The sequence below is a fragment of the Ananas comosus genome, linkage group 19 (assembly GCF_001540865.1).
Source record: "Ananas comosus cultivar F153 linkage group 19, ASM154086v1, whole genome shotgun sequence".
Classification (NCBI taxonomy): Eukaryota; Viridiplantae; Streptophyta; class Magnoliopsida; order Poales; family Bromeliaceae; genus Ananas; species Ananas comosus.
Window position 1 is genome coordinate 1,258,039 of NC_033639.1, and position 14,093 is coordinate 1,272,131.

The 14,093-nt window shown below is 36.3% G+C and overlaps 2 protein-coding genes across 2 annotated transcripts; both read right to left on the reverse strand.

Annotated features, from left to right (window-relative positions):
* Positions 168 to 2,437, reverse strand: LOC109724842 (chlorophyll a-b binding protein 8, chloroplastic). Its single transcript, XM_020253781.1, has 3 exons — positions 2,177 to 2,437; positions 1,121 to 1,182; positions 168 to 973 (listed from the first exon to the last, which is right to left on the reverse strand). The coding sequence occupies exons 1-3, from the start codon at positions 2,321 to 2,323 to the stop codon at positions 358 to 360; spliced, it is 825 nt and encodes a 274-aa protein (XP_020109370.1). The 5' UTR covers positions 2,324 to 2,437; the 3' UTR covers positions 168 to 357.
* LOC109724841 (zinc finger C3H1 domain-containing protein-like) lies at positions 3,491 to 10,943 on the reverse strand. The gene is made up of 8 exons (XM_020253780.1): positions 10,259 to 10,943; positions 8,473 to 8,637; positions 8,237 to 8,332; positions 8,061 to 8,159; positions 6,177 to 6,278; positions 5,748 to 5,888; positions 5,359 to 5,661; positions 3,491 to 4,042 (listed from the first exon to the last, which is right to left on the reverse strand). The coding sequence occupies exons 1-8, from the start codon at positions 10,778 to 10,780 to the stop codon at positions 3,746 to 3,748; spliced, it is 1,725 nt and encodes a 574-aa protein (XP_020109369.1). The 5' UTR covers positions 10,781 to 10,943; the 3' UTR covers positions 3,491 to 3,745.

Genomic DNA, 14,093 nt, shown 5'->3' on the forward strand with positions numbered 1-14,093 from the left:
AATCCTAAGGGTGTCACACTCTTAACCAGCTTAGCTAGGCACAGTCCATAGTCAAAAGAAAAGCTTGACTTAATTAGCCCCATTTGTCCCATCACCTATGGATGAGGCAAATTATAAAAGGGGACAATCCCAAATAATAATTAACCCACCCATTACATTGAAGTTCGTTAATATCAACACATCAAGAACTAGAGGTTCCAAAAGTAGAGAGAAATCACAAAGTTTTATCAACATTTCATATTAGATTAGATAATAATAATACACCAATTACATGCCTGAGAGAGAGAGAGAGAGAGAGAGAGAGAGAGAGAGAGGATCAGGAAACAGCCATGCACATAGGAACCCTAACGTACCCTCCTAGTGGAACTTGAGGTTGGTCAATATATTGTTGTTGACTGGGTCGGCGAGGTGGTCCAGCAGGTTCTGAAAGGGACCCACCCCAGTCACCCACGCTTGCACGAAGTAGCCGACGATTGCCATCATTGCCAACCTCCCATTCTTCACTTCCTTGACCTTCATCTCCCTCATCGACTTCTCATCCTTGCCAAGCCCCAGCGGGTTGAAAAAGGGCCCGCCGGGGTACGCCGGATCGCCCGACCCCCCCAGCCCTTTCTCCAGGCCTAGGAAGTACTGCTTGCCCATCGACCCCGGATTGGCCCAGTCCTGGAACCGCCGGTGCTCCGCGAATCCCACCAGGGCCATTTCGAAGACGAAGAGCGTGTAGGGGTCAGCCCAGTAGGGGTAAGTTCCCGCGGGGGGGATCACACCGGTTTTGAACCACGGGAGGGCGGTCTCGGGGGGGATCAGGCCCAGCTTGCCTAGGATCTCTGGTGCAATTGCGCCTACGGTACCAACCATCGCGGTCCGGCCGTTGAAGATCTCGCCGTAGGCCAACCATCTGGGCTCGATGAACCCGCCGGTGCCCTCCGGGTCCGAGAGCCCCAGTGGATCAAATCCATAGTCACCAGGAAGGCTGAAATATATAGTAGATACAAGTTTTATATATATATATGTAGGGTATATATGTAGGGTGTGCTTGGTGTAAGTGTAGCTTGTCCAATTCCCATGCATGTAATATTTATCAAAGATTGATGTACATTAGGAATAATTGTATTATTACCTGCCATCCAAGTAAGAAAGGGACTGTTTAGATGCAAACCACAGCTGCCTGTCTGCTCCTTGCTGAAAACAAAGTAAAACATTTTTAATACTTAAACTCTCATGATATAGTGATCCTATAATCTATATAACATCTTGGTTTTGGAGCACACTAGATAATTAAGGGGGGTAAAAAATAAAAGCAAAATCCTTGGGCCTAATCTTGTTTACTCGAATTGCATCCGAGTGATCAATTTAGAAACTTATGAGATGTCACACAATAGGTGAATTATAAAATCATCTCACACTGTTCTGATTCGCTAATTTTGTCTTTTAATTATAAGACTATTTAGAATGAATATAACACTACTCGTAACGTAACACACGCATGAGCCCAAATAATAGGTGAATCATAATATCACCTCACACCATTCTGATTATTAATTTCATTTACTATTAATAGAGACGAAGCTAGCACTCGATTACGAAGGGGGCCAAAAATACATACAAATCAAAATTTTAGCAAATAAACAAAATTTACCTAGTCAAATTTTTGATGAAAAAATATATTGACTAAATAATTAGAGTAAAAAAATATTACCCCTTTTTTATTTATACTTATTTAACTTCTAATTATTTTATTTATATTAATTATTTCACTCAAATAACTTTGAAATTTACTAAATCTAATAGTAATTCAGTGAATGATTTAATTTCTTAATTTTTACTAAATATAATTGTGACAATAAATAATTATCAGTTGACAGAGCTATTAACTTTAATATAACCTTTAATTTAATTAAATAAAAAAAAGTATCTAAAATAATTAGAAGTTATGAAGGTGCTAAATAAAAAATAAATAAATAAACTCAAAGTTGAGAGAGCATTATATTAGGGCCAAAATTTTTTAAAAAAACAGATTACTCATCATACTTTTAAAATTAAATAAAAATATTTTTTTAAAATTTTTTATATAAAAAGGACTACTATGCATATTATGAAGATATGGGGGTGAGCTCCGTCTAGAGAGAGAGAGAGAGAGAGAGAGAGAGAGAGAGAGGGAGAGAGGGATACAAACCTTGACTGGGGGAGTGGCAGCAGCTTTTACAACAAAAGAGGCTTTCCTTGAAGACCCAATGGATCTAGTGGGTGCATGGTGAAGGGGCCTTCCACCAAGGAGTTGCCTCCCAGCCTCCATTGAAGAGAGAAGAGCTTGAGTTGCCATAATTCACTAAAAACTCCCTCCTCTTCTTCTCTTCTTCTTCTTCTTCTTCCTCTTCTTCTCTCCTCTTTGTTTTGTTTCTTGTACTTGTTTACTCTACAAGCATCTTTGGAGCTTGTTGTATGAGGAGGAAATCTAATATGGGCTTGTGGAGGCACGGGAGATTGAGAGGATCTGGGGACCCAGTGAAAGGATGACATGTGGCAAGGGTGGTAGATAAGGGAGGTGAGTCTCTTGTGGTCTATAGTTAGTGAAGCATTACACGAGCATTTCATGGCCATGTATGCATGTATCCTGGAGAGTGGACCCCACTGGTTGAGATTTTCTTCCTAGATTTGTGGTTGGAGACGACTGTTTAAACAGGATTTTGGGGTTGTTGTGGGCTTACTTTGAGATTGGGGCAAAAATCATATTCAATAGTGTGCTATTTTGAGATTTAAAATTTAGTACTTTAGCACCCTATTATTTAATGGCAAATCCTTCTAGAGAAATAAAGAAGAAAAAGTAACGAGACAGTAAAGTGAAACATTTCAAACCAAAGGATAGCGCCAAACCACAAGGAGCTAATTTAAATTTTCACTAGAAACAATTGTTAACCATGATGCTACATTCCACATACTGCATCTGGACATATAACAGGTATTAAGCATACTGCAAAAATAAGCCATTTCTTAATGCAGTACTTACAAATCTACAAGGATCCTTGAGGGAGAGTGAAAAAAAAAAAAAAAAGACAAACAAACAAACAAACAAATTTTACACCAAAATATGACTCATTTTTAAAAACCAAATCCGTAATTAATCAAGAGAGCAATAAAGAAATTACGCATGCAATATGAATAAGAAACTATTTTCCTGCTGATTTCAAATATTATTTAATTGCAAATATTGTTATGTCTCACACAATTCACTTCCAATTCATAAGCATTACCAACAAAGCAGTATTTTCGCCATCATGAAAACTGTAAATGATATCAAGCATTCTCAAATGAAAACTTAAAGATAACCCAACTCAGAGAAATTCATGGTCGTGTGGGGACGAAATTAATTTGTATTCAGGAAAAGGCAACAATCAGCTTAAAACTCAACAGATGAGAGAGTTTTCATATGATTAATATCGCCATATTTGCAACTGCCAGAATAAATGGTTCAGAAGCTATAAAAATTGTATTACCGAAAAATCAGAGAACTAAGTCCCAATATTATTGAAGTAGAGAGACTATCTGCGCATTTTATAGTAAGTTGACATAGAAGAAAGCAAGCCCTAGTGGAACATTCAGCTGCAGGAATTTTAGGAACATACGTAACTGCCAGTGAAAATATAAGTTTCGAATCCACAGAAAATTGCAGTTTCAAATTAGATTAAAGCAGACCCATGCATATGTACACTCGATTCGACACGCTAAAGACAAAAACTTCACAAATTTAAAACAGTGTTCTTCCACATAAGATCAGGCTACCTGAATCTGTTCTTTGCCTCTGCTTCAGTACCTCAAAAAGGAAATCTTCACTGCTCTTCAAATGCAAGTACTCATCCATATTGAATGAAGAAGATCCTTTAATATGACCCAGAGAAGAAATGCTTATGCTGCGGCTTCCGACTTCTCCAAACGTGCTTCGCACTTTGTCTTTAGAGACCGCAGAACTGTTGTTTGTTTCAGGACTCCAACTCCCTCGACTGCTTGCTAGGTGATTGCAGTCGCCATATGCTGAGCTTTCCCCCTGAATTATAATATCCCATGAAATACGATTCATATTCATATACAGAAAGATTAAATGAAATTAGCAATTAAAAAAACGAAAAAGAAAAAAGAAATGGTTGCTGCAATCAAAACTATACACAAGACAATCAATACAATTTTAAACAAGAAGTTGTTCGAACAACTAACATTGTGCTTCAACATCCTTAAGGAAATGTAACTAACACTGGCAGAAACAATAAACATCCAGTTAAAAAGAAAAGTTCGTGAAAAGAATCTCAACTAAAAGTTTGTCAGAAGCAGAAGAAAATGGTCACTATCCGCTCTATAAGAGGATTATAAAGAAGTTACCTACTATTCTCAATAAACAGAAAGATGACAAAAGTGAATGATGTTGAGACTTACGACTAAACAAAATTTGACATAATGATCGAGTATCTACAATGAGACAAGAATTTCTATTTACAGTTAGCTAGTACTGTGCACTAATCAGAAAAAAAAAAAAAAAATCAAATATTGGTGGTTTCAGCTAAGGAATAAAGTACCCATCGACACGGACCGTATCTACCGTACCGTATCGTGCCAATAAGATATAGGCACAATACAACCCCAATGCTGATGGCACAACTCAAAACCCTCTATTCTTGAAATTAATAAGTAATTTTATCAATGCAGTTCAAAAGATTTGATAAAAGTACATAATAAATAATTGGCATATTTTGTTGCTAAAAAAAATAAATATTTCATGTCATTACGTGTCGGCACACATTTTTTGTGACCGGCACGGCTTGGCACGCACCGTGCCATACCGTGCCGGCAAGTTTCTGGCACGACCCCGTGCCACGGCACTTAAATCCTTTCAGCCCTAACTAGTAATAATATCAGTCAAGACTTGCCCAATTACTGATGAGCATTTTCAAACTACTGACACCTTACTCAAGCAATATTTAATTACTTATGGTAGTAAACTAATAAAGCTGCATCCAAGCAGCAGCTATATGGTATTGCTCAATTTTGTTTGTGTCGCCAAACCATCCTACTACTATCACGAACTATTTCAGTGATCTAGACTAGTTCAAATTCCAGTGTATTTCAATTTCAAATTGTTTTCCTCAGATACATTAGCAATCTTCTACCTGTTTACTTAGGCTTAATAAAATAAATATTACCAGGAAAGAACACCAGTTCGGTAAAACTTAGACCCATAATATTCAAGAGAATGCCTAAGAGTTCAAATCTCAAACAAGCATTTGTTGCATGCCAACCTCAAACAGTAATATTTCAAAGGAATAAACTATAAAGCAGTTGGAAAGAAAAAGTAGAAAAGATAATTTGAACCTTCGCAGTTTCTGAGTTAGTTTTGCATGGTGAGAGGGAAATATCATTACTGGTTTCCCATTGCAACCAAGGAAGAACAACACCATCTGTCTCAGCTGGCGAAGAAGTAACTTTTGTTGCATCCACGTGTACTTCAGGTACAATAGTATGTATAGCGACATCTCTTCTTGTTGAACTCGCATCACTTCTTTCACCATCAAAAGATGATATATCAGTATCTTCAACATTTGAGAGGAAATCCTCAAAGTACCGCTCCGCCTCTTCAATCAGATGTTTGGATACTCTTGTTCTATCATTACTTCGCTGCAATATGTATCAATTTCCAATTGCAAATCACATGTATATAAATAAAATTCTGATTAAGAAAAATCTGGAGAACAAAGGTTTACTCTTCTAGTTCGTGATTGTCTTTCTGGAGTAGTAGCTTTCTGGGATGATGGAAGCAATTCTTTTACTATTTTAGTGAGCTCCTGACCACGTTGCTCTTCTGCAGCTAATTCAGCTAACAGTTCCTGCTTGCGCTTCTCCGACTGAAAAAAAAATATGGTAATGCAAGCTACAATTAAGTATCATACCGATATGCATTAGAGAAGCTCAACAAGAAGTTTCCAGGTTAATTCTAAAATCCCGTAAAGGCATACAATATTAAGCCATGGTGTTAGAATCAGAGCCCTTAAAGACAAAATAGTTTAAATACATTAAAATACTTTCTATCAACTATCTCCCTCACAAGTTATCATAATCCAATAGATAACCCACAGAAAAACACAGTGAACACTCTCTTGGAATAATAAAAAATCATTTCTCTCCAACTATACCTCTTCTAATTTGCTGGAGTAGTCTCTTCTCAACTCTGAGATAACTTGGGTGGATTGTATGTCATTATTAACTATGCCTTTTGGGTCAGCTTTTGCCATGACCTGCATAAGTATTTATTTACTCAGTGTAGGAAGAAAGGAAAAAATATTGTACAACTAACATAAACAGCAGCTAGTGATAAAAATGTTGACGCATTTATTTTATCTGAACAAATTTCTGCAGTAGAACTAAAATAAGTAACTCATTGACATAAGAAAAATTGGGAAGTCAAAAAGGCAAAATATTCTTCACATAAGAATAGAGACAAAATAAAATTGGTGCATTCAATATGGTGAAATAAGTGAAGAACTGAAGATGAAATATGAAATGAGTCAAAGATGCATTTGTAATTCGTCATTCCCAACCACTATTTCTTTTCATGTGCGTTCATAAGCATTTGCCATTCTGCAAGTTAATAGCACGAGTAATGGAGTACATCAATTGTCATAAAAAAGATAATAATAGTTTCTCAATGGATGAATCCACAGATTATTACCTCCCCCAGAAAATCATAATTAAATATGGTAAGCAGTAAAAGTATAAGAAAATAATTGCAAATAAAAAACTAATACTAATTGTTCTATCTATCTTATTTGATATCTCCCACAAAAGAGAAGGAAAGCATGTTATAAAGTTGCATTACTTAGGTTGTCTCACATATTTGGGACCATGTTAATCCTTCACTGAAAGGTTACTTGTGAATGAGTTCATAGACGATTTTGTTAACTCGGTCCAACACAAAAGTTTAAACAATTAAAATGGCACATAGTCATAAAAGAAAGAACCATGCAATTCTGGATTTTATGAATTAATTGTTTCAAACTGCTTCATGTTTCACAACTATATTTATTAGATTTGAAGAGAAAAATGCCACAATTTTCATAAAATGGCTACTTACTAGTGGAAGATCTTTGGTAAACTACAAATGCAAGAAAACACTATTTACATGCCAACAATCCATTAATTCTTTTGAATGCATGTGTCTCATTCATGTATGAATATCACCACTTCACCAGAAGTAATAGTCGTAGCAGTACTTAAAAATGTCTAAGGCATGTGTTGGTATAAGTAATGAGAACACAGGCAGTAAAAGTTGAATGGCTGAAAAGTATACAAGAAGCAGCCGCAAAAGTTATATGGCCACTTCTGACTATCTAAGTGCTTTGGTGTTCATAGTTTTTATTATGGCCCTTATTACGTAACTCCGTATCAACTAATCATGGGAGAATATCAAAATTACCATGTAAAAACACCCTTGTTGATAAAATGATCCTCACAGGATTTGTTGCTTCTTCTTAAACATATTTTTCAGCAATCATGTCGAAAGTATCAAGATAGCCCTGATCGCTCACAAAACTTTCTCAAGTAACAATGATAAGAATAAGGAATAACCCTAGATAGTTTTGTTGTGGGAGAACCAATTTTTGCCTTGTTAATGACTGGTTTAATATGTAAAACATTACCATTCAATTATTGATGTTTTGGTAGCATAGTATTTGCTGAGAAATAAATATGAGAACACGATAATCAGGTGGCTCCTTGAAAACATAGACAATAACCTACATTAAGTTAGTCACATTACAATTCACGAATCCAACTACTTCATTGTTTGCAATTTCAACAATTTCAACATACTTCCTAATAAACAATCGGCAACTCAAAGTTTAAAAGTCAGAATCAGGCTATACCACAGTAAGAATTATTTTTAGATTTTTTTCCTAAGAAATGACTGCAATGGGTAATTGTACTATCAACAACAGTCACTGTATAATGAGGCAATGCTTCAGGAAAAAAGAAAAAGGAAGAAATAATCAGAAAGGTGGATCTAAAAACACAAAGGGCACCTTTTCAAGCTCCGTCCTAATCTCATCAACTGCATGCCTTACTTCCTTGCGCATTGCTTCATAGAGTCCAGTCCCATCGTCATCACCTACAGGATGGTCCTGCCAAGGAATGCAACGATAAAATCATAGAAATTCATATGATGTTTATCAAATCATTCAAAAGAAGTAAAGCCAACCTTTGCTTGAGCATAAACTGTCTGTATTGTCTTCTCATTTCTGCTTTGAGTCGAACGAAGATCTCGAGCTTCATCATCAGTTAGCGACGAATGGCTCTTAAAAAAGGAAAAAAAGGAACACCCACAGATTCACAACACAGCTTATTTTATCAACAAAAAGAAAAGAAAAGAAAAGAAAATACTTACGAGGACTGAACGTCATTACTGTAGGATAATGAGGATAGCAGAAAACTTACTGAGGAGCTATCATGTGACAGCAAGAAATCCTTTTGACTCATAGACCTCCTCATTGTGTGTTCTTCTTTAGTTGGCTTATGTAACAAAGTTTGCCGGACATTCCCATTGCTGGATTTTCTCAATGTGGTTTTTGTGTTGTAGCCTTGAGCTACATCCATGTCATTCTATGTTCAAACACAAGAATGAAGAGTTAGATACGGATAGTTTACATAATGGTCCTTTGAAGAGTTGCACAATTTTACTTCTGCAGCAACGAAAGAGTGCAAGATCTTAGCAAATCTCAGTTCATTACAATTAAATAATAGGTGTATTGTACTTTTGGAAGTGCGCAGAAGAGATATTCATGTAAACGAGCATATTTATATGAAAAATCTCTACATGAAATAACAAATGCACAGGTATCACAAGAAGCTAGTAGAACACAAGGAATGCCATGTTGCACCATATTATCAAAAACTTCCCAAAACCCAACATAGCAAGAGAAAAGAATGTATATCTAAATTACGGGCGACAAGCATATTATTCATCTGAAATAAAGCTATATAATTGCATTTGATAAGTCGTTTAAGTGTACATAGAACTAAAGAAGCAATACACAACCAAACTTCCAGAAGCCATTAAAGAAAAGGATGCTAAATTATATGTGACTTTAGAGACTGTTTTCCAGAAACCATGCTGACAGAAACTTGCATTATATGCAATTAACTTCAGAGCAATTTGACATAATCACATAGCGTGAGTAGAAAACAAAAGAGACTCGGTGGGGATAAGCAATTTATGTGCTCTCACATTCTGATACTCCACATCAAGTTTCTTCAGAAAAGTACAGCCATGGTGAAAAATCTTGAACGATCATCAAAAGTCGTTTTAGGTAGGTTTCATGCATCTATTAACTAGACCCACCATTACATGCTATGCATATTAAGACAGCTAGGAGAACGAAGGACAAATATTGTGCAGTAGAATTAAAAAGGTAATACATTATATATGTACCAAGCATTGTAAGTAAGAGAATCCAGCCAAGATAATTTAGATGCAATAAACATGCTCAGCAAGAATAACAAAAAAAATAAGAATCCATATGAATGCATTTAGCAATACAACTACCTTAGGCAACAACCAAGTTTTCTCCTGTCTAGATGGATTTTGTGTAAAAGTGTTGTTTGAAACTGGGAATAATATCATCTGAAAAACTAAGATATTTTTCATTGTCACCCCCAATAGCTTCGCAGCACTGCTAGAAGCAAAAGCTTCTAACTTGGAGCTTCAACATCCCGCTTTTGAGATCAGTAGCTAATTTCGTCTTCATAAACCAAATATGTTCTGACCAATTTTTCCAAACACCTTACTTCACTTTTTGCGTAGAGAATGCAATCCCAAAAGAAAGACAATAAAGAGAGTTAACCGACCGAAGAGTTTAAATATAAGAGCATGATATTCTTTCTCCAAAATTAATTTGGAGCCAAAATCAGAAGAGAGGTATGTCATAATCTGGATTAAATCATAGTATATTCTTCTATTATGACCTAAATCATACTATATTGTTCTAAACAAACATAAGAAACACGCAAAACCATGAAGATCTACACTTTATCCACACTAATTACTTTTGCCTATCTGAATTATAGATTTGTATGAGCTAATACTCCAAAAGATGCACTTATTGCTGCAAAATAACTCATCTTAAGACAAAGAAAGGGAGAAATAGAACTTTATGTCACCTAATAACTAAAAATGTCAACTTTGAGATCTCAATGTACAGAAGAGAGGAAGATTTACAATTACCTCCGAATCCCAACGCCCATGGCGATCGACCGAAGAGTACCTCTGCCGCCGCAACCCGCCGTTCGACACATTCCCGTTCCCATTCGCCATCGCCGAACCCTTCCGATCGGGCCGTGGCCTCGACACCGACCTCCCCCTTCGCTGCGACGACTCCGTCTCCATCGCATACCTCGCCCCCGAAAGCCTCCGACCCGAGCGGCCCCCCACCTTCGCCGCCTCCTCATCATCCTCCCCCTCGGACTCCGCCCTCGCCCGGAAAAACTCGTCGGCGAGATCGTCGAGGCTGATCTCCGGGAACCCCGCCCCCCTCACCTTGTTTACGAACCTCCCCCGCGGCGTCGCGAACTCGCCAGACTCCGACGGAGGCGTCGCCGGAGGAAACCGCGCGGGGCCGCGGCTGAGGCTCCGCGAACGGCGGTGCTGCAGGGCGCCTCCGCCGCCGCCGCCGCCTCCGCCGCCGCGGGTGGAGGAGCCGGCGTCCCCGGCCCTCCTCATTGTCGATCGGAAAGTGGACGTCGCCATTAACTAGCGCTTCGAGAGATCAAATGCTAGGGCTTTCGAGGTAACGATCGCCCATTTCGCTAGGGTTTGTTCAAACTTCGACAAGGTCGAAACAATTGGGAGCAAGCATTGAAGAGTACGACAGAGACAGAGAGAGAGAGAGAGAGAGAGAGAGAGAGAGAGAGAGAGAAGGGGAGCGGAAAAATCAAATACACGGGGTATATCGTAAATTTAATTTATTGCGGTAGAAATGTAGATAAACCCCCGAAAAATAAGATATTTTGAAATTAATTCCTCAGTTTTATCTTTTTTGGGAAAACTTCAAAATACCCCCTGTATTTTTTACTGCTTCAGTTTGCCACCCCGCAGTTTAAAATTTTCACTTTATTTAGCACCCTCCTTTCATATTCGGATTTTGGATAAAATTTCGATTATTCGTACTGATCCTCATCCCTAGTAGTCATTCAAAATTAAGGGTTATTTCAAATAATTTTATAATTGAAGTATTTTCATATATTTATTAGAAAATATTTTTTATACACGTAAAAATAGGAGGTATTGATCTTACATCTTTATTCTAGGGTTGATAAAAATTAAAATGATTTTTAGTAAAATCTATGACAAGTAAAAAATTAGTCGCTCTTGAATGGCATAGCCGCATAGGTGTAAGATGCACAGATAGTATTACTCTTATTTATTGAAAAAGTCTAGAATGTTCCGATTATATTGCTTATGCGGCGTCCCCGACGAATCAGATTATTTTTTTTGGATTCACTCGTACCATCATGATTAGTAGAAAAACATTTTTATTGTACATTTTTCTTAAATAGAGATATATGATGTTCGCTTATTGATGATGTGGTGTAAGTGTTGCATAGTAGACTTTCTTCTTGTTTATTTTATAATATTTTGATAAAAGGGTTAATTTCATAAAGCTTCCAGTGAAAATATCGAATAACAAATATATCCCTAAAAAGTTTAAATTTTCATATTTATCCCTACAAAGTCCAGAAATATTCATATTTGTCTTTCTAGTTTGTCACCGTTAGAGCACTATTTATTTTTTAACGAAAGATAAGTGACATGATATTTTTGCCGTCACTAATATGTCCTTCTAAAAGACTCAACTGTTAAAATTATGTAGAAATATCTTTCAAAAATTTTCAAAAATCATCTTCTTTCTTTCTATCAAATAATGAGTTAATTTCATACAGGTCTCTGCCAACATAATAAATTATAAATATGTCCTTACAAAGTTCAACTTTTATATGTCGTCCCTACAAAAATTCTGATATTTTCAAATATGTAGAAAAAATTAGTTAAACATAGGTAAAATACTTAACCCTAATTAGTTAATGAGGTAAATTAACCTTTTTATCTCTCTTCAATTAATTAATTGTGATGGCAAAAAGGTCATTTGACTTATAAAATAAACAGTATTCTAACGGTAATAAACCAATGGGACATATTTGAAAATATTATGACTTTTGTTAAAACAACATATAAAAATTAAATTTTGTAGGGATATATATGCAGTTCACTATGTTTGCAGGGACATGTATGAAATTAACCCAATAATATAAAAGAGGTAAAAAGACTAATTTACCTCATTCACTAATCATGGTTAAGTATTTTATCGATAGTTAACTATATTTTTCTAACGGATCGTAACAGCAGAGATATATTTGAAAACGTTAGAACTTTTATAAAAATAAATATGAAAGTTGAACTCTTTATGTATATACTAGTGTAGGAACCCGCGCGATGCGGCGGATATAATCATATTTGATTAAATTTAATAATATAAACAATACTTTAAAACTTTTAGAATAAAATTAGGGAAAACTTCAAAAACCCCCCTTGTGGTCTCAATTTTTTTCACTTTAGTACCCTGTGGTTTAAAATGTATCAAGTTAATACATTGTGGTTTCTCACTTTATCACTTTAGTACCCTGTGGTTTAAAGTGTATCAAGTTAGTACCCTGTGGTTTTGCATTTTATCACTTTAGTACCCTGTGGTTTTGATTTTGTATCAAATTAGTACCCTGTGGTTTTTTAAACTATAGGGTACTAAAGTGATAAAGTGTGAAACCATAGGGTACTAAAGTGATAAAGTGCAAAACCACATGGTACTAACTTGATACACTTTAAACCACAGGGTACTAAAGTGATAAAGTGAGAAACCACAGGGTACTAACTTGATACACTTTAAACCACAGGGTACTAAAATGAAAAAGTGTGGAACCACAGAGGGGGTTTTTAAAGTTTTCCCACAAAATTATAATTTAATAAAAAATAACGAAAGATAAAAAAAATTATAGGAAAAAAAAATGTGTTACATAAAAATCGGACCCTTTGTATCCTCATTTAGGGCATTCTCTATTAACACCGATACTTTTGTGAAATATCATAGCGCCTTCAACCCTTTTTCGGCAAGTCCTATACATTACAAATATAAGTGGTCGACATCGAGGGAGAAAGGTTCGAGGCTAGGGTTAGAGTTCGACTCACTCGACGTTGACGGTGAGAGCGAGGGCGGTGCGCTTGCGGGTTTGAGGGGAGCCGACGTAGTAGGCGAGGTCGTTGTCGAGAACGCCATTTGCGGTGCCCACAGGCTTCTCGGGCAACGATTCTTAGAAAATAGAAACTAATGAGAGGGAAGTCGAAATAGCGACGTTACAAAGAAGGAATTATGAGATGGGAAGTCGAAGAGACATACGTTATGAAAAAAAATTAATAAGACGGGAAGCCGAAAAGGTAGACGTTACAGGGAAGGAAAGCCGAAGAGACCGCTTAGCCATTTGGTTCAAAATAGGGGCAAGTGAGGGTGAAAGATAGGCTGCCACGTGGTAAGATTAGGGAAAATAATGTTAAGGTATAGATCTGTTATTTGATATGTTTATATGAAAATGTATGCAATAAATTCTTGATAAAAATACTCTCACTTGCAAAATATTCAAGCATGCGTACAGTGCTGATGCGTCTCAGAGTGAGGGAAAAGGTTGGGCGTGGTCTGAGGAAAAGAAGGGTGATATTATAATGGATTAATTTTATACAAGTCTCGATAATGAATGGCAAATTTATCTCTATAAAATTCAACTTTCATATATTGTCTCTATAAAAATTTTGATATTTTCAAATATATCTATCTGGTTTGTTACCTTTAGAGAACCGTTAAAAAACTGTTTATATCTTCAATTTTATCATCACAAATATATCTCTCCAAAAACCATAATAGTATAATATAAATGGATAAAAATATAAAAAAGTAACTAGGGTTAAATATTTAACCTGTGATTAACTAAATTTTTTTAACAGATTTTAACGGTAAGAA